Raw genomic sequence first — 21,269 nt, 5'->3', positions numbered from 1 at the left:
AGACAAAATATATTGAAATGGGATGTCAATGATCTACTTGGTTATAAAACAAAAAAAAAACATTTGTTTTAAAATTATTGTTGATGGCATTTTATTTGGTATAAAAAGGACATCCTCCTGTGCGTACCATGAACATGGCAAACCAGGGTAAACTACGGTAAATGCATAGTATAACCCATGGGGAAACTGCAAAAATACTGTGGTCAACTTTTATAAGGGATGCTTCAGTATCTAAAAGTTTATATTTAAGATCACTATACAACAAGGAATTAATAAAGCAGTTGTGTAATATCATCTAGGTATGTTTTTGGATTGTTAGGATGGGGATCAAAATGGATTTACAATGTATCTATCCAATTTCATATTGCAACACAATCTTGGCAGATGACCAAGTATGCAGTATAAAACTACAGCCACACCTTCAGGATTACTTGGTTGCTTGGAAGCAATTTAACTCAAGGATGTCCATATTCAGCTTTTTTAATGTTGGGCTTTCCTTCTTATTTTTGTTCCCCTGGCTTGTTTTGAGAACCCTGGGATGGCACTTGAATCTTCTTGAGAAGATCCTCCGCAGAGGGTAACAGAGTTAGCTCTGCCCTGCTGGGTCTGCTCTGTGCTCATTAGAAGGGATCATGCTGTTGGATTACAGGCTTGCACTGGTTATTCCAGCATGACATGGTCAGCCAAACCATGGGAATTTATATCCATGGCCTAACAACATGTATTGTTCAAAAACACTCTGAACTCAAACACACGCATTGGGGAGGCTGTTTTCCATCTGGGAGATTTAGAGGGTTACTGCTACTCAATATTGTTACAGGTGGTAGCTATCTGTAAAACAGGCAGCTTTAAACTGCTAAAATATATATTTCTTATTTTATTTTGGGGGACTTTCTTCTTCAAAAGGCCTTAACCTCTTTCTGTTTTGGACTGGTGGAATGCAGCCATTAAAGCCAAGGACCAGCACGCCTGCACTGCAGTAACAGGCAACCAGTGTTCAATTGGCACGCCACCTCCCTTCTCCTATTGATCCCTCTTATATCCAAGAGGCAGAAATTATTGAATTGGCTTCAATTCAGTTTCCCTTTCCTCTTCTTTGGGTGACAACAATCTTTTGATTTCAAAGCTGTTAGTTTTCTGTACTTTATGATTCTCAGTGGCCCACAAGAACAAACAGAAATCTTTCATGTTCAGGCCAATGCCCAATCAACTCAAATACAGCCAGGGTTTATCATTGACATTTGACACTAGATTTCTGTGCTTGCCCACAAAGAGTAAATACATGTATTTCATGCGTTCATGAAGTGATCAGCGCCTGTGCTGTGTTGTCAGAAAGTCTAGTGACGTGTGCATGCTGCTCACCTGTGACCTGGGTCGCTACGTTGATGGGGGCTGTCTCCCGGGAGCCAGGCTCAGGGTCCAGGTGGACAGGAGAATCTGGGGTTGTCTTCACCACTGGAATATGCAAACAATGCAAAAAAAAAAGTTAGACAGATGGATGTCTTTATATTAAGTTGGTCTTCCCTTCTACTTGTGCAAAAGTTTGGTTATTTGAGGGATCCCCTAAAAAGTTTGGTAACCCACAGTTTTTGTTTTCTTCTTTGAATAGACTTGCTGATTTAGCTAATATGTTTTCAAGATATTTCCAATTAGGCCATGCCTTTTGGTTTTACTAGCCAAACATGGATAGGACTGTAACCAACTTCCTCTTGTGCTAATGGTTATTGAATATAACCCCAGTCTTTTTTATATTGATCAAAATAAAATAAAATAAAATGTAAGACATTTTAAATGCCTGCAGTGATTGGTATTCCCTTCACTGCCATTGACTGTGTGCAGTTAATTATGTCACTTACCTGGGTATTTCAGAGTGGCTTCAGTTACAACAGGAGGCTACAATACATGAGAAAGAAAGCCATTAAAAGAGATTGGAGATATTCATCTAATCTCCACTGATTTCATTTAAAGAATCACTTTTAAAGAAACTTACTATTTTGGCTTGCCCAATCCCTGTTAAAAAAACAGAAAATAAATAACATTATTTAAGCAGATATTAAGAATATATATATATATATTTTAAAAATGGAAGGCTATACAAAAAAAGTTACTGTTTAACTGCATATCAGATATAAACAGCTCAGATTCCAGCAGTGTGACATAATTCCTGTTTTAGTCAGCCTTGCCATTTCTCTTCTGCTAGATACTTTAACACTTCAGTATTCAAGAACATATAATCTGTGTTTTGGCTGTGTTTAAAAAGTGTCTCTTCCCCTCCTCATTAAACAGAATATATTCTCCAATTCAAAACATATTTCCTTAATAGCAGTGGTGTCACGGCAATGCTGATTTTGGGGGGGGGGGGGGGGGGGGGGGGGTCATGGAAGTTTATGGAAAGGGTAAAATGATGACCTAAGCCTATGGGCACACAGTTTGTTTTAAAACAAAACTTTCTTTCACCTTGCTCCTTTTTGGGTACCCTGGGTGTCTGGTGGCCGTTGTCATGGGTACGGTGGTGGTGGTGCTGGTGAGTGTCGGAGCCTGCTGCTAACTCCTCCTCCTCCGCCTGCCTCATCAAGATCTGAATATCCGACCTGGAGTATGTGTAGCCATGACCAGCAGGGCAGATCTCTTTAAAATGATCTGTACCAATCAGGGAAAAAAAAAGATATTTTATTTATTTTGTTATGTGGGGTCTGGCTGATTGAATGCCAGGGTACCTACCTTAGATCTGCAGCACACTGTAGAGCAAAAGCCATTCATGAAGTTTATAATCTAAGGTTCAGGAGGAAGGACTGCCCCCTACACATATTATGTCATCCAATCCTGGCCTATCAGAGCTATATAAATAGACTTACCCTTCTATTGTGTCTGATTCATTAGCATCTCTCCGCCTCCCCCGGCTCTACCCTTGTAGCTACCCACTTGGTGCTCTGTTATGGGGGTCTCCTGCCTCCTCCAGCAGGCCAGGTGGTGGACCCTCAAACCAAGCGGGTTTGAGGAAATTATTAATAAAATTTGAAATTACTCTGTGTTGTGGGGGTTGGTCCTGATCTACTGAACTAGTTCTTGGTGAGTCTCAGTGCTGTCCCCTAGTGGAAGGGCAACCGCAGTGCTGGACCAGTGTTTCAAACAGGATGACCATGGAGGAAGAACCACCTTCAAATCATGCAGTAATCCTAGAAGAGGGATCTTTTTGGGGCAACACTGAAGATCGTTGCACAGCAGTTTAAAACAATCCAGGTTTGACTGATTTGCTGTGCTGAATTAAAAAGGCAAGTGCTATATAACAACAACAAAAGAATTATTAAAAGAATTATATTTTGTAGAGAGCCTTTCAATACGGCAATTGAATATGCCAATGCTAACAATAACCATATATATATATATATATATATATATATATATATATATATATATATATATATATATATATATATATATATATATCTCCTTTTTAGTTAATGCTTGACGGTTTATTCAATATTTTAATATTTTTTGTTTTATTTTAAAATAGAAGCTTCCTAATACTAAATCTGAATTTCTCCTGGTATGAGTGTTATCACTGCTATGTCACTCAAATAAAGAAACACAAGCAGGATGTTGTTTTATTATTATTATTAATATTATTATTATGCATATTTTTCAGAAGTAATCTCTGAAAGAAGGGTGTTATTCTGCTGAATAAAATGAGTTCCGTCTGTCAAAATATCAGCTTTATTTGTCAACCGTACCCATTCTTCCAAAGTACAACGATTAATTTTTGTTTGCAAGTGGCAGATAGCCAGGGTAAACAAATAGCATTTTAAAATAATCCCCAAACCTATCATTGGGCCAGAAGTCACAAGAACAGAAGCTGACGAGCACAATTTTTGGTTTAAATTTTACTTCAGGGAAAAGAAGAGAATTGCTAACTTTGTAAAACAAACCTTTAAGATGCCCAGAGTTAAAGAAACCAAATATTATATTAAAAGTTTATTATAACTGAAACTGACAGCATGATTAGGTTTCTGTTTGGTCAAGCGACATATTTATATGCAGTTTAAGAACACCCACAGTGTAAGTTCATATCTCCTGTTTAATCTGACTGTAATCAACACACCAAAGGTGGTAAAACTGTATTTTCTCCCAGTAAAATAAACAAAACAAAAGAAAAAAAATAATTACATACTTCCAAGAACAAAATAAATGGCATTCATTTTCACAAGCTGACCTCAAGAGGATTATATGTTCCTATGTTAGGGGGAAAAAAAGTACATTGTGTACAATATATGTACTGACTTTTTACAAAAAAACGCCCTTATAGATGTCATATGAAGGATTTAAATGGCAGATTCTTTTAAGTATTATGAAAACAACATGTGTTCCCGTTTCTAAACTCTTGCTAGGATCAGAGCAATATTAAATGACTTATGTAATGACTTAAGAGTCTAGGACCCTTCTAGCTTGATTATATCTATTAGATGATCTGTCTGTGGCTCAATGTTACTAACGCAGTTGGGGATTCCAGTTATTTGCCCGGTAGTAGCATGATCAAATCCAGGCAATGCTGGAGGGGCTACGGGGAGCTAATAGCATGCTACACTACACAACCTAACACTCATAGAAATTGATGTTTTATCACCAAGTTAAAATGATAATGGTATTGGAGGGCGGATATTATTTGGCAATGCAGTCTGAACTGGGTGTCTACTAGGCCTTGTGTGTCATCACTTTCCCAGATGCCGCCTATTGAGGCACAGGTTACAAATTTGAACTTTTTGAAATGTCTTTAAAATAATGTGTGCGGAGCCAGTTGGCAGAGTAGGTTTACAGTACCTGTGTCAGGCAATGGGCACCTCTCGCAGTCCTTGCCCCATGCTTTGCCAACGCGGCTGCAGCAGCAGATCTGTTTGGTGATGTGCTGGGCGAGAGGCAGGGAGCAGGAGCCTCCAGAGAGTGAACGGAAGCACATTTCCGTCTCCATGGACACAGCCTTGTCCGCTAGAACAGGAAACAAAACACTACAGTACATACTGCTACTTGCATGTGTCAGTATTGTGTGTGTTACCTGTGGGCTCACTGACATACTGCATCTGTGCTCCCTCAGAATCACCTGACAACACCATCTGAAACTTTTGCAGATTATCCTAATTATGATGATTTAAGAGTTGATGGATCTCTGCTAATTGTGACACCAGTTGATAAAGAATGTTTTTATGAAAGTAACAAAGTTGGTTCAATACTGTTGGATTATTCAACTATCAGTGGAAGCTAAACCATTTTATATGGTACCAATGTTTAAAAGCAAAACTGTTTGTTTTTTAATGCTAAGAAATAAAAAATAATAATAAGCAGTAATCAATATTTGAATGCACCGTTAACAATCCCTCCTCCATTCAGAGCAACACCACAGTGACATGACTTTCTAATTCTTCTCTTTCTTGCCACACCAGCTCCACCGTACCAGAGTTTCAGTCTTGCACTTTGACAGGCTTTGAAAGAACGTCTGCATTTATCAAAACCGCATGCAGCCGCATGGGATGGAGGCAGCACGCTGCTCTAAGTAAATCCAGACACAGGGATCTGGCGGTTGGGTTTATTTATTTTTTTTTTTTTTTATAGCTCAGAGCATTAAACACTTACAGATGCAGTGGCTACGGGATGTGTCCAGCATGTGTCCAGGTTTGCAGGTACATCTGTAGCTGCCCCGGGAGTTCAGACACTCCGCGTTCTTGCAGATTCCAGGCATGAGACATTCGTTGATATCTGAAATCATAAATTCATATTATTATTCATATAAATTGAGAGTGCAAATCTGGAGCTAGATTCTAGCGCCAGGGTACTTCATAAAGCGCCAGCAACATTCAATTCAGTAGACCGGTATAAAAATGATTTGCACCTCTGTAAATATATGTTACAGTTATTCCTCATTCAGATACCACTTAAAATGAACCATTTAACTTTCTGGGACCGTAATACTAGATACTACTAGTGATCATCAAATAGGCATGCTTTTACTAACTGCAGGCTTAACCTATTCTAAATGACATCTGATGCCTGTATCCCATTAACTCTACCTGCTGAGTATTAGAGACACACTCATTCACTCTACACCTTATCTTAATACTGTAAGAGGACAGACCCTGTAATGGGTGTTGTAGAATACATCAGTGTCAGCAAATAGAGTCTGTGTGCCGTGAGATCAAAAGAGCTCTTTACACATGTCTCACCTGAGGGCACGCAGTCCATTCCTCCTTCTACCTACACGAGTACTACAGTAACAAAGACTGCATTCATTAAAAGTGCCTGCTGGTTTTGCAGAGTGGCAGAGCTGAGCTATGAACAGACGAGATTACAGTAGTAAAAACAATGAACACAACAAGCGGCTTGGCTGGGACAAAGGTCAAAAGGATTATTGTTGTTATTACACCGAATACACCAGCCAGTGTATTTCAAAGATTTGTTGACAGTGTGGAAAGGGGTCTTTTCCAACATTTAGCCAATTGACTTGTGCAAGGACAGCACTGCTCTTTGTCTGCATTGCTCGCCATAAACAAATGGGGGACCTACGCTTGTTTTATAACTAAAGAGCGCCAACAAACCATGACACAGAGGCAAAAGTAACATTTCTTGGTCTAATCCCAGACAACGTTGCTTCCCGAAATTACATTTCACACACACTAAGGCCTCTGTTTTAAAGTTGTCAGGCAAATAATGGTTGAATTGTAATGCTGCACAGCGTAAAAATATACCAAGGTAAAGTAGATCTTCAGATAAACTCATTAAAAAGATGGTTATTTAATCTGCTTTAAATGGTTTGGGTTTAGCATAATCTAACTTGCACACAAAACAAGTTTTAAGGTAATATTTGAGTATGGTCACTACCAAGTGACAAACTCTATATACATAATTACGTTCAATCACAATCATTTAGAGTGATTAAAACTCACCAGACCTTTTAGCATGCAAAATAAAATAAAAATAAAAAATGAGAATTAAAGGGAATGACTTTCCCTCAACATAACTCCACCATTTAGACATATTCATAAGACAAAGTGATCTATTGATCTGTTGCCTTTTGTTTCCAAAATTAAATAACAAATAACCAAACTGGGATTGAATCCATTGGAGTTTATAGTAATATTGTGTTACTCCCCAGCACTGCTCATGAATAATGCAGGCAAGTCAAACGTCAATTTACCAAAAAAAACTAAACAAAACAAAAATAGTTTATTGCCATTGATGAAATAAATTAAGCCTTTTTAATACACACATAAACAATTTATAATACATTTCTCCTACTCTTTTTTTCTTTCACCACTGCTACGGTTAAATGAACAGACTCTCTACCTTCCATATCATATATTTAACACGAAACTAGTTAAAGCATTCACTGGATTTTACAGGATGTGCATTTTGTTTAAACTAAAACATACAACCTCCAATAATAAGATAAATCACACTTCATTAAGCCCTGTAAGTCGAATGGTTAATTCCACCTTTAAAAGACCCACTTCCAAGCTACAGCGAGTCCCAAATCAAATAACCAGTATAAACTTACAAAGCCGATACACAGATCAAACGCAGCAGTTTGTTGATTTGTAAAGTATGAGTTTTCCTTTGAAAAGACTCACAAAGAGCAATTCATCAGAAAAAATGGACTTCTCTCGGTTCAGTTACTAGCAGTCTCATGACCTTTCATTGCTTTAGAGAAGCACTGTACAGTGTTCTAGATACATAATACAATAATTTTGTCAGCTTGTCTTCTACCTATGTTTCACTAAAAAGAAGAATCGCTTCAACAGACCAGTGACTAATCACTTTGCTTTGAAATCATGTATGCAACAACTCAGCATCTAGTGTATTACTGTATAAGCTAAAAATGGTATCTCCTTATGATTTCATTACTTTTCCTGTTATTTATATTATAATTAGACATGGCAGGACCAATAAAATAAAATAAAATGCAACCGCCTGGCTCCTTGTAGTTCTGTTAATGAGCAAAAGGCTTAACAGACTAACAGAACATCCGGGAAACCGATGTTGTGAAATTGTGAAATCCAGATGCAGTTTACGTCAGTCTGTATTTATTTCAACATCTTATCTTTGCAGATCTCCCAGAATGTATCACTAAAGTTGAGATGGAGAGAAATGTTTAAATCACATGCCAGCTATCCAGATGAAGAAATGACAGAAGACGTTTCAACAGTGGACTGAAAATTCAATTCATTCTTTGGCACCAAAGTGTTCTGTTTGATAACAGTGACAGACTTAGAGAAAAATCCATTTGAGGGTTTGGCAGTCTTTCTGAGGCAGGGATTTAAAATAATTTAGGGAATGTTTCTGAGGAACCGGATAGGGTTTGTGGAGTTCAGCGGCACCATGAATAAGAAATTAAAAAAAAAACAAAAAAAAAAAACATCTTGCAGTGATCAGCAGGAGCATGCAGCATCAAAGCCAGGTAAATGACTGAGCATGTTGGCAAACCCTGATAGCTCTTTGAAATCAGCGCTCATTTGAAATGTCCCTGTCAACAGATTTGTGGTGGAAAACAGCAATGGTAGAATTGTGTTATATTTCATATTCAATTATATAAAAGGTTCCTAAATGAAAAGCACCTTTACCATTTGAAACAAGCTTGACGTTAGCAACCCCATCAGTTAGAAGTGGCTTTAATAAAACTACTTAAGTGGCCCAGAAAGGATTAAGGCTTTAAACGATCTGTCGCAAGCTATATGCCTCCCGACAGACATTCCCCTGTGTGGTTCTGATGAGTTAGCAATGACATAAACCAATCATCTAGTCAAGTACTGCAACACAATAAATATGAACTCAGGAGAGTCTTAACACTCTACCAAGCTGCTGTCAAGGGGGATCAGTGGACAGATTTTCAAGATCCACAATCTGGCTTGTAATTGTGCTGAATATTTTTTTTCTGGCACTAGTCTTGTGTGGCTCAAGTCAATGGTTACCAAATTCTCCACAAGCCCAGGATGTCTTGGGCTCCTCCCCAGCAAGATAATAACCAAGAAGGTTCCCCTCCGGACCACAGTGTACTATACATGGGCTGCTGTGCTGTTGAAGGGCCTATCTCATTGAACTGTAGAACCCAGACCTGGATCCTCTGCTCATATTAAGGCACCATAGGTGAGACTGACCTGGATTACTCCTCAAGTAGCTGAAACGTACCACCTCAACATGAGAAAGGAGCAATTAAGAAAAGAGCATGCAGCTGAAACAGCAATCCAGCATAAATACACTATAATTAGTAGAAAGGCAATAATACATTGCCACAAACCCAGAGGACATCTACCACTATTTGGATTCTGGCTGGCTAAGATGTTCTGCAAGGTTTAAAATGTCATGTTTATGTGTCACACATTCCAGGAACCTGACCCCATATAACATAGGTCAGCTGAACCTCTGGTTCTAGCTGCAATTTGAAAATTGTACAGATCCTACGAGCATCAAAGCTGACGTTCTGAGTAAAATATTCTCAATAGCATTCTGCACCTTATACATAGGAATCTAATGCGCTATAAACCAAAAAAAAAAGTATTGTAATAACAATGAACTTACTAGTATGGGCATATGCACCAGCTGGAAATGTTTGAGGAATGTAATGTTTCATTACAGAGTTCTTGTTAGTGTGTTTGGGAGCTAAAGATGTTTTTGTTTGCTTTTAAGTGAATTGAATCCAAATGAATAAACAAAGAGGAACACGCTGAATTTGTTTAGGTTAGGAGCAACATCTTTACTACAAACCATGCTCAAAAGCACGGGGTCCATGCATGGTATCTCATCCGAGAAGAAATGCATGGAACACTAGTTGATTTGTTCGGCATTTAAATAAATATTTGCCTACAAAAAGTCAATTCTAGTAAATATGAAGTATGTAACATTCCACATGCCAAGATTCCTGCAACTTTACAGATGCCTACCCTACTGTAGCCTTGCCGTCTCCACTTCTTAGTGGGAAGTACAAATATTTGAAATCTAAATGTCCCCGTTTGCGACTATTAATGCATGGATCTAATTTGAATACAGAATGTAACACTTAAGTTTACGTTGAAACGTCCCTCTATATGTGCCACGGTAGCACAATCAGGTTTGTAATACATTTATTAAAATAACATGCACATGTCCAAACCCCATATGGGAATTCCTACAGCAAGACACATTCCTTCATAAATCATGGAAATTTAAACAGTGTGTATTGGAAAACAATATGCTTAAAGCTTACTGAACAGTCCATATATAGGACGTGTATTTATACAGACAGTGCCATGGCTGGAAAAAACAAAGCTGTGAACTGAATACCCATAATTTACCTTGACAGTGAGTTTGGTTCATCCTCTTGTAGCCCTTTGGACATTCAACCAAGCCATTTGCAATCACTGGATAAGCTGGAACGAAAAACAAAAACCATAATGATTCAAATTTAAATTCTTTGATCGGATGGATTACAGAAGTGAACAAGAACACATTTGACTTGGGCATTTATGACATGTTTCTTTTGCAATCACTGTCAATAGTATTGTTGAGATTTCAGTGGCTTTAAGGTGCAGGGGGCACAAGCTGCAAATAAAAATCCTGCCTCACTGGGAAACACTCTTCTGTTTGAAGCAAAATCCAAAACACAATATAAATTATACCACAGATTCATTTAAATGACAGTATGCAATTCTATGGGAAACATCCCTTTCCAAAACATTAGAACAGACTTACAGAACTGAAGCCCTTTGAACCCAAGGCATCTTGGCATAAGATATGTTTTAAACTAGTAGTAAACAGAGTACGACTTTGGTCTTGACTGTGCAACTTCTGAGCGTAACATATTCCTTAAGATGTTAAATAAAGGCTATGCTGGGGCTATCCTGCACTTCACAGAACGGTCTTGAGTGGCTGTTTGGCCAGCTTTGCAATCTTTATTGAGACATTTAAAAGGCAAAGTGATAATGACCAAACTATCTATTTTGTTTTTCTTTACATCTATTTTTTTTCTTTGTAAAACAATGTATCATTAATTACAGGTTCCTTTTTCTATAATAATACCTTTTTAAAAAAAGAAATGTAGTCTGGAATCACACATGCAGGAAATGGTAAACTGAGTGGTTTATCTGCACTCCAATCACCAAGTCTCATTCTATGCATTTACAAATGCAATTAAACAGAACCCTATACCTCTATAGAAAAGCTATTCTGCACTTCGCCTCACGTATAAATAGATTCCAAAAGTAAGTACTGTAGCACAAAAATGACTTTTGGATGATCACAGTCCCTCTTCCTTGGCTTTCAGAGTCTGCTCTGTTTGTTAAGGTAATGACATGCGAGACAGATCTTGTGCTCAACCCTCGACTTTCTATCCATTATGGTAACCTGCTCCCTTGAAGTTAAGGAATTCTGGTCAGGGATACAACCAATAATGTATTGTTGTACATCTACAAAGCAGTTCATCAAAGCAATCCTGAATGTAGAAAAAAAATATATTAAAAAATTCCAACAAGCCAGGGATGGTCAAAATAAGTAGCGTTACTTTCATGTGACTCTTAGGCTGAGCGCTGGGGAATGATAGGTAATACTGGGTTAGAGACGTTTGAGAGAGAGAGAGAGAGAGAGAGAGAGAGAGAGAGAGAGAGAGAGAGAGAGAGAGAGAGAGAGAGAGAGAGAGAGAGAGAGAGAGAGAGAGAGAGGAGAGAGAGAGAGAGAGAGAGAGAGAGAGAGAGAGAGAGAGAGAGAGAGAGAGAGATCCAACAAATCAGAGTTCAAAACAGCTAGAGAGCAATACATTTATTTCTATTTAATTGAAAAATCAGGTTGAGAACAGCAGCTAATAAAGGAGTTGTGAAATGATGAAACATATTTATGACTGCAATAAAATAGAAAATGTGTTATCATCAGTTAATAATCAGTTGAGCCCTTTGAGGGTGTTGGAGGAAGGCCACATTTGGCCCTTGGGTTCTCACTCATGCAACACTATTTTTGTTTTGGAATCACCATTCAGAAGGACAGTTGTCTATTTAATGTTCCCCAATACCAAGTGTTCCTTTCAATGAAAACCTGAAATAATACAACTGTTGATAGAACCTAAAGTATGATGTCATCCTTCACCCCACATGCATCTCACATAACTAACACATTAACACAGGAGTGAGTGGCTTAAGAAGTGCGCCTCTGATGAAAGCTTTTTAGCCAAACAGGAAGGCCGGTTAGTCACAGTGCATGGCAAGGAGCCGGAAACGGGAAGGTAATCACTTTGGTAATAGGAAAATGACATTTATTTCATGACATACATAATGAAAAAAGATCTGAGAAATGAATCATGTATATGTACAGTACAACAGGCTGATCTGAATCATGCTGACGTCATTTTTCACTATACTTTTTGTTTTTTTTTGTTTTTACAGTAGATGAACTGGAGTAACTATACCCTACACACACACATTCTTCCATTTTTTTGTTCAACCCTCTTCAAAAGCACTTTGGAACTCAACCAAACCTGAACCCCCCAGAGCCACCAACAGCTTGGTTTTTTCCTTCAGAAGTTCAGTCTAGAAAATATAATAGCCCAAAATATTTCTGGCATTCTCAGTGGCCCTCCGTGTCATTTTCAAGTGCAAGATGAGTGTGTTGCGATGTTGAACAGTCTCCAGTACATGCTCCAATACCACACAACACACTCCAGTAAAAGCACTCTACATTTAAGAGCCGGCTGCCCAATAATTCTGAATGGGGGGGGATGTGCATTTGAAAAAAAACAATGGAGGTATATTTAACGGCTGGTCTCCAGCTCATACGGTACAATTCCGATTCTCCTTTACATTGTAATGACCGTGAGAATCTCTCCGTTGACCCAAGCAATATTAATACAAGATCTTCAGTCCCTTTCACTTTGGCCCCTCACTGTCAAAAGACACACTGGAAAGGAAGCTTACCCATCTCTCAGTGGAACCCAGATGGATGTGAGCGAGACACGGGAAAAAAGATGCTGTCAATAGTGAGAGTTAAGAGTGGGCATAGTGGCAGAGCCCCCCCCCCTCCCCGGGAGTCAGAGGCTCTGCCCAGCATTCAGACACTGGGTAAACAGGCTGGGACAACAGAGCTGGCTGCCTAATCCATCATCAATCTGAAGATTAATGGTTTAAAAACACGGAGGTCACTTGGCATCCCAATCCCAGCTGCTATTATCTCAGTGTTCAGCATATTAGCTCCCACGGCAGACAAAAAACATGCATTTCCTTATGTCTCTCTGGCACAGTTGAGCTTTTTTAAAAGAAGGTTGCTTCACAGATACAAGTGTTATGTTTTTGATTACCATTCCCCATACCTGATCTACTGTGGCTCTGAAGTTACCAGACCTTCTAAAACAGGGCAGAACTCCAATACCTCTGTCAGCTTCCCAAGCACATCATGGTCATCATGTTTTCAATAAAGCTTATTGAGACAGACTGATCAGAAAGACAGTGGTATTAGTCACCACTGAGCTGAAATTGATTTTACAAATGCATCAGAATCCTTGGCAGCACAAACTAACAACTTCAATGTCAAGAGTTGTGGTTGCTCAGCGGTTCTTTATATTCGCACAATCTTCATAACTCCTGGAAGAAACACCAGGTACAGCACGTCATCCAAAAAGGGAGAAATGCAAAAAAAAAAAAAAACCCTGTCCTCTTCGTAACCAGCAAAGTTCGTGACTGTATGCCATGACCTTTAACGATGTAAACAATAACCGGGGCTAAAAAGCAGGCTGACACACAAACTCACATGTGAGACAGACATTCAAGTCTTCAAGCCAAGTTTGTCAGGCGCTGTGGGTCAAAGTGTTGAGAATTCATTCAGGGCTCCATGGTCAAGGCATCTGGCTCAGACTCGCAAGGATAAAATTAATTAGCGTCCTTAAGAAACGTACATGTACAATTTACTGTCAACATGGCCTGACTCTGATGTTTTTGAAATCGTGAAAGGATCAAATTGTGTAATAAAGAGGGAGGGCTGCATAGGAAAGAGTCTGATGAAAGGCATTACACCTGAATTGACATGTTAAACTTGTAACTGTTAATTTTGCACTTCGTTTGACAGCATTGTCTTTCTTCTGGGAAAATCCTTCACAGCAGCCCCAATTTATCTTAGGTGTGAATTTCATTTGACTTGTGTGAAAGAATCCTAATCTACGCTCAACTTGATCCACTCCATTCCAATGAAAAAAATCAAACGATTCGCTCAGCAGCAGAGGCATGGGTTACTATGGCTTGAAATCCTGCTTTTGTAGTACAGTGGGGCCACGAGAGATACAGGAGGGGACCTGGGGAGACTTTCCTTAATAAGTTCTGCTTCAGAAAGTGTCCAGGCTTCAACTGGGTAATTTAGCCCATTGTAAATGACATCATAACTAGACCACCCTGTTTCAGGATCCCTCCACAGTAAGCACAAAAATAAAATCTGCTCATTAAACCTATTCAGAGTTCTTTACTGCACATTAATCATCCTGAATGCTCACAGAGGAACAAAATGAAGACCCCTGTGAGGGTTACACAAAGAATTAAGGAGTGCATGTAGTTATCTTTTCTTCCTTTCCTTAAAAATTCACAGTGAATTCAGCACAGAGCAGGGGTGGTATAGGCACACTGATTGATCAGCTTACCCACACTGCCCCACTAATGTACTTTAACGGCATTCAACTGACCAACAGTGCCTCATAGGTAGGCCACCCAGGGTAGGTCACCTCTTAACACCCCCTCTCTATTCTAACCCCTCCTCAACCTCGTAGGGCTGAGGTGAGGGAACTGAACTCTGGTCACAGGGTTGTTGGCTCATATTCAGCTTTTTATATTTGTCACAGTATTACCTGGTGAAAATTAAAAAAAAATAAAATACAAAAAAGTCCTGTTTTATCCCCTCCGTATAAAAAAAGACAACAAAAATGACAATTCCACTTCACATGTATAGTATAAATAGTCTATTATTAATAAGGATACAATGATTTTGTATATATTTTAACAGAATGTTACAAATTGAAATATGAACTGGTACAATTCCCTGCTGCACAATGCAAGTGAAAAAAAGCCTTTACAAGCTGCATGACCGAGCTTCACAAGCAAAAAGGGAAGAACAGGTCATCTGAAGTTAACCTTTCTATGGCATTACTCATTTGAAATCGTGAGTGTCTTAGTTATTTCCAGACAGCTTTGTGATTGTACAGAAGAGTGCATTAATATTGGTATTTTTTAATGAAGCATGAAAAATCAGAATCAAGTATTTATTTAGCATTTGCGGAGCATCAGTCCCCGACACCCACATAATAATGATCTCATGTGGCAAGTTCCAAGGCTACAGTCACTCCACCCCAGGCAAGTTTTATAGACCCTGTGCGTCCTTATAATGTTTCAATAAATTTCTATACCCTGATGCTTTAGATTTCCTCACATCAGCTATATTGCTTTGAAGGAAAAAAAAAAAAAAAAAAAAAAAAACGTCTGCTGAGATCATCATTACATCTATAACACTAGCAGGAACCTCGTGGGTTGGGTTCGAACTGCCTGCAGCTTATTTATTTTAGACAGGGGAGTTGAAATGCAGCCTCCCAGGGAAAAATTCATGGGACAGACCTACCATTTAGAGAGAATTGATTCTCTGTGGAAGAAAGACAATTCCAAAAATTGAAACAGTATATCCAAAACAGCTAGGCAGAGCTTGAATGGATAATAGACGACACAGTGGGTACATGCTCAGTTTAGTCCTGCGGCCAAAGCAGTACAGTTAGGGAGGCAACAAGAAACAACAGACAATGGGCTGGATTTAGGACCAGGGTACTTTGAGGGAAGGATGTATTGAGCACCACATACATTACAACAGCACTGATTCTTACACCAACCTAAAAAAAGAAATCATTACTGGATGTCAGAAGACAGTTATTCATGTAAAAAAAAAAATCTTTGTATTGCTGTATCTTTAGAACAGCAATACACACAGACAGTGACTTGATAAAGAAAAAAGAATCCATGAGGTTTCTTTACAACCGACAGATGGGGTTAATACTGTAGTACTGCAGGAGTTCCTCTTTCAAAAACAAGCAGTGCTTCTGTACACTTTAAAAGTGAAGACACCTGTGCTCTAAATTGATATACTGGCTGTAGTGAAACAGAAACAGGAGGGTAGCAACAAAAGCCAGCAAAATAAAAGTTTAATTTACGAAAGGATAAAGGTTTCAACCTCACATACAAGCAGCTTGTGTAACCTTGCCCTTATTATAGCATATTACAGAGACAGCAAAACAAAGAGCCATTGAGGGAGCTCACTTAAGACTGCGGGGAAGACAGCGATGCAAGGTCCTCAGGACTAAACCATTTGGCAAGGCTGTGTTCACAGGGAGTTAACCAGCACCACTACAATCTATCTGGGTAAGTGCTAATACAATGGACCACTTCCTTAAGAGAACAACAGCAGCTTTCAGTGGAAGATGCTGGAGGAGAGATTTTGAAAGTACTGGAAGCCAAGGTAAATGAACACAGAACAGCTTTCTCAGCTTCCGTCATCTTTTTTAAAAATGTTCTTTTTCTAATTCATGAAAAAAAAAAAAAAAAAAATATATATATATATATATATATATATATATATATATATATATATATATTAAATATGGACTGATACCAATATTATGCCCCTGAGGGAAGAACTATAGTTACCAACAGGGGACTATAATGGCCAAATTATATATCTATCTATATATATATATATATATATATATATATATATAAGCTGAAAGAGCCAGTTACCCATAGATATACACACACGCACACACACACAGCTGCCTCATTTATTATATTTAAAAAATGTTACCTACTAATAATGACATTCTAAAATAGCTTGCATCACAATTTAATACAATGGAGGGAAGCAATTGGTGAGGCAGTTGATTTTAGATACTTCCTTTACTGATTATCTTTTAAACTAAATACATTTAGTTGTTAACATAAGTAGATAACTATCAATCAATATCTAACAATATAAAAAATATATACTTTAATGACTATTAAAACACTCAACAGTGCTGAATTTGTCAATGAATTCAAGTTTTTTTTATTTCTAAACGCTTCAACTAGAAGTCTTTCAATGACTTCCTGGAAACATTTCAAAATTGAAACGTTTGTCATTTCATTGAAGTTTCTTTTAGTATTCCTAAAATCCCTTAAACTTTATCTTGACAGTATTGTACTTTTTATGGATCGCTTGTGATCAGTGAAGATCAGCTTATGACAATGCAGTTTTGCTTTTATTATTAAACCAAGCTAATCTTTTATAATGCTGCAGTGGAGTTGAAGGCATCCCCGCCTCACAGAGGGAGAGTATCTGTTACGATTTGGAAATCACTACAGCCCTTGAAATCTACAGCACAGCCTCGCAGGACCTCCTTCAAGGGGTTTTATTTCTTGGTGTGGAAACACAAGTGGGAAGATTAACAACCAGTGCAGCCTGATTCCAAAAACAAGTCATGTTTGGTGAATCATATATGTGTAATTCATAAATACATTGCACGCACACACAGGCATTTGAGACTCCTTTCATCTAATGAACCCAATGAAAGTGCTATAAAAAAAAGAATAGTAACATCTAAAAGATTACAAGCACTTTGTTATATTCTTATTTAAAATGTTTTATACCATGTAAACTTTGAGAACACTTCCAAAAATGTATTTTTAAAACCAAATGAGGTCACCACTGTGTCATCTTTTCTCTCTACAGAAATACTTTTATTTTTTCACAACAGGATTTTACACACTGTATTTAGGTAAACCGGTATGTTAATTCAAGTGCCACCCTCACCTTTTTGGGACCTCAAGTTCATGCTGGAGATTATATTATCATATCATGTATTGTGTCAATGACGGGTTGCACAATAGGAATTGCTACCGCTGCACAGACATGTTTTATTGCTTTTTCTTCAGCTCCTTAATGCACTCTGTGCCACCTACTCTGACTATCACAACCTTGAGCTGGATACGTTTTTATTAGAACAGATGGTAATGGTATCTTGCACGAGAGACCTGCAAAACAAGCAGAGTACAGTATAACTGTGTGCAACCACTGCCACAGAGCCGGTGGGGGCAAATTTAACTGTGCATTAATCAGCCACATGGAAGCAATCTGTGAAACACGCTTTTTATACAGCAAGCCTCAGCTAACCCTCAAAAGGCTGATGACTCTGAAAATTTCATCCCACACCGAAGGTTGCTCTTTATATGTGGCATTGAGACGGACACTGATTTTAAATTAGCTTAATGCATTTGCACTTGAGTATCTACAGCATAAGGCTGTTCAATCTGACGAAAGTTATCTTTGTATAACAGAAAGAAAGGAAGAAAGAAAGAAAGAAAGAAAGAAAGGAGACACAATTTAGAGGATGTTGGAAAAGAACAGCTGGTGGAAATTCAAAGTTACAGCATGCATACATAAATACATTTTTTTATTCATTAAAATAAAGTATTATACTGAAACTGAAAAGCAAACTGGGGAAATTGACTGTAAACTGGAAATTCCTCTTATGAGAACAAAGCTAGATATTTTTTAGTTACAGAGCTTCTGAATTCTGGAATTGGTTAGCACTGGACATTTAAAATGAATGAGTCATTATTCTTTCCTTGCTCAAAGCATATGTGCTGTAAGCACTGACCAATGAGGAATGTGCGTGTGAATGAGTGATGTGAAATGTGTATTTGTCCTGGGCCCCTCTTATTTACTGGTGTGATCTATTTTTAAATTGAAACAACACTATTAAAACCAAGGTCTATTAATCTAATGCAAACTCTGTTGAGCTCTAAGCTGCACAAACACGATCAAGTTTTCAGCAACCTAATTTAGCCAAGAAACCAAAACAAGATTTTACCATCAAAGGCATTTATAAACTTACCATCAAAGGCATTTATTGAATTGTTTCTACAGTATATGAAGAAGAAAGAATACAAGGAATTATGATTTTCAGTTTCTGTGCTGGCCAGCTGCCTACTGGTTACGACATATTCTTTTTTACTGTCACTCCAAGCACATTTGGAAGCTATTAGCTTGCTCCCATCAAAGCTTCTTTCTTTCTACATAGTCTCTTTCTGACGATAAAAACTTGGTTGAAAAAAAAAAAAAAGGATATATATATAATATATGTGATGGGACTCAGATCAAAGGCATGTCAGTGGGAGCCAAAACAAATTTTAGCAATTTGAATATCAATGGAAATGCCCTGGATTTCCCATAATACGTCAAGAGGGTATGAAGGTTGCACTACACATTGTTTTTCCTTCCTTCTTGCTATTTTCAAGATTTTGAAGGCACTCTGCATTGATAATGGTTCAAGGAAATGCAGTAAAACAATTGACATCAACTGGGTTAGTTTGCCAATATCTGACTGGGAAAAAAAACCAAAAAACATCTGAACCAATGCTGTAGCTTCAAAACAAACAGGATAACTAGACACATGTTTCTCAGGGCTTGTGGGTGTTTTTCTGTGAAGACTGCACCTAAAGACTTGGAATTCAAGTAAGATAATTCATAGTTGATGTTAACTTCTCAGTAATGCAACTTAAAGAAGACTACAGACTACATATTTAAAACTAGGAATAGTTACGGAACAGGACACAACTGGACAAAAAGCGATGCGATATACTGGTCATTTTAAATTAAGTAACTTAAGCAGAGAGAGGAAAAAGAAGCATGCAATGATGAAACGTCTCAGATAGCAACAGTACGGGTGTTCATAGTGGCCTCAACAGGACTCCTCAAGGGGCCAAACACACCATACGCCATGGTCTACAGCTGCTACATGTGAAGCTTCTCAGCTCTGCGGCGCAGAACTAGTCATGTCAATACACTAGTCAAACAATTGAACCACCCAGCATGAGGGTAACCAAAGAAAGAAACGTGGTACTGCCTATTGTCATGCTGACATCCACAATTCAACACGTTCCAAGGGTGAGTTTATGTGCTAATAGGGTTATGGATGTGAGCTCTGTCTCAAGATCCAAAGTGCCAATAATATAATGTAAGAAAAACAGAATACACATGCAAGTCAGATGGCACACTTTTCACCTGTGAAAGCATGAAGTGATGTTCAGGTGGCCGCGGGGTCACCAAGGTCAGTGACTGTATGCTTAACCCTTGAATTGCAATGTAAGCAATGTAACCATCACACTTGTCCATGCCCCCACCCCACCATGAGAGCAAAAATAACCACATGTACCTTTGCAGAGGAATCGCGTTTTTTCCACATTGCTAAGAAGGAACAATGTATTTTGTTCCTAAACAAATGAACATTCTTGCCTTTCTACGTTATTTATGTCAGCTCATTTTTCATTGTTGAAACACAAATACAATGCCGCATGTGTATGATGAGGCAATACTTACCTAGATGGTAAATAGCAGCAAATGAAGAGGAAGAGGCAATTAGTGTTGGCCATTTACAGCCGGCACTAACCTAAGGGAGTGATCGATGTAGCATATTAATGTTAAACTTCCTTTATTAAACAAGAAGTCTTTGAAAACCTGATTAGTAGTTATGTGGCAACAAATCACAGCATGACTAAATATTGCCTTAGGATATCCTGGAGTAGATCCATCAACCAACACTCATGTCAAGGAATCTTATATTGTGATTCTTAAGAGACATGCACCATCCCACAACTTCTGAGCATGGACATTACTATTGTAACCCTTAGGATACTTTATTACAATTTGCGTTTTTTTAAACAAATATATTATACATTTCTGAACATATTCTGTGTTGGGTTTGACAAATGTACAGTACATATTCCTTCTTGTATGTGGACATTATAATGACTGCATGAGGTGTTGTTTACCTGGTTTAGAAGGGCACTGCGTACACCTGTTCAGTCCCCATGATGCTCCAATACTGCCACAGCAATCGTCTTGCTTGGTCAGTCCAGGAAGGGGTTTACCACACTGCAATGGAAACACACAACTAGATAAACAAAACACAGTGAAGCCCGACACCAGGCATTACATGAAGAAAGAGGATACAGTTACTGCTGCCAGCTCTGTAAAATTCTCTGATATTGAAAAAAGGTTGAACTGGTCAGTTTGCTGTGGTCTAGCTGTAAAAAAAAAAAAAAAAAATCTCCTTTTAACAATCCCATTTCTAAGGGGGAAAGGATTAAACTCATGTTTACACTATTTTTTGCGAGGAAGGAAAAGCAACTATCTTAATTGATGTGTGTGTTACTAGTTTTGTAACATCAACAGTGCAATTTCCTTTTGCTGTGTTTGCAAAGCTTGAAAAGAATAACGCA

At 38.2% G+C, this 21,269-nt stretch overlaps 1 protein-coding gene across 1 annotated transcript in view; it reads right to left on the bottom strand.

Moving 5' to 3' along the window:
* Positions 1 to 21,269, bottom strand: part of LOC117417276 (latent-transforming growth factor beta-binding protein 2-like) — a 97,261-nt gene that overhangs the window by 26,004 nt on the left and 49,988 nt on the right. The window contains exons 8-15 of the mRNA XM_058991857.1: positions 20,820 to 20,922; positions 10,311 to 10,385; positions 5,623 to 5,745; positions 4,816 to 4,980; positions 2,458 to 2,640; positions 1,991 to 2,010; positions 1,857 to 1,893; positions 1,363 to 1,455 (exon numbers count right to left, since the gene is read on the bottom strand). Coding sequence (XP_058847840.1) covers positions 1,363 to 1,455; positions 1,857 to 1,893; positions 1,991 to 2,010; positions 2,458 to 2,640; positions 4,816 to 4,980; positions 5,623 to 5,745; positions 10,311 to 10,385; positions 20,820 to 20,922 — 799 coding nt within the window. The remainder of the gene's footprint in view (positions 1 to 1,362; positions 1,456 to 1,856; positions 1,894 to 1,990; positions 2,011 to 2,457; positions 2,641 to 4,815; positions 4,981 to 5,622; positions 5,746 to 10,310; positions 10,386 to 20,819; positions 20,923 to 21,269) is intronic.

Source organism: Acipenser ruthenus, chromosome 18 (genome assembly GCF_902713425.1).
Source record: "Acipenser ruthenus chromosome 18, fAciRut3.2 maternal haplotype, whole genome shotgun sequence".
In the NCBI taxonomy this organism is placed as follows: domain Eukaryota; kingdom Metazoa; phylum Chordata; class Actinopteri; order Acipenseriformes; family Acipenseridae; genus Acipenser; species Acipenser ruthenus.
The sequence above is the reverse complement of the archived record's forward strand: the minus strand, read 5'-3'. Positions and strand labels throughout refer to the sequence as shown.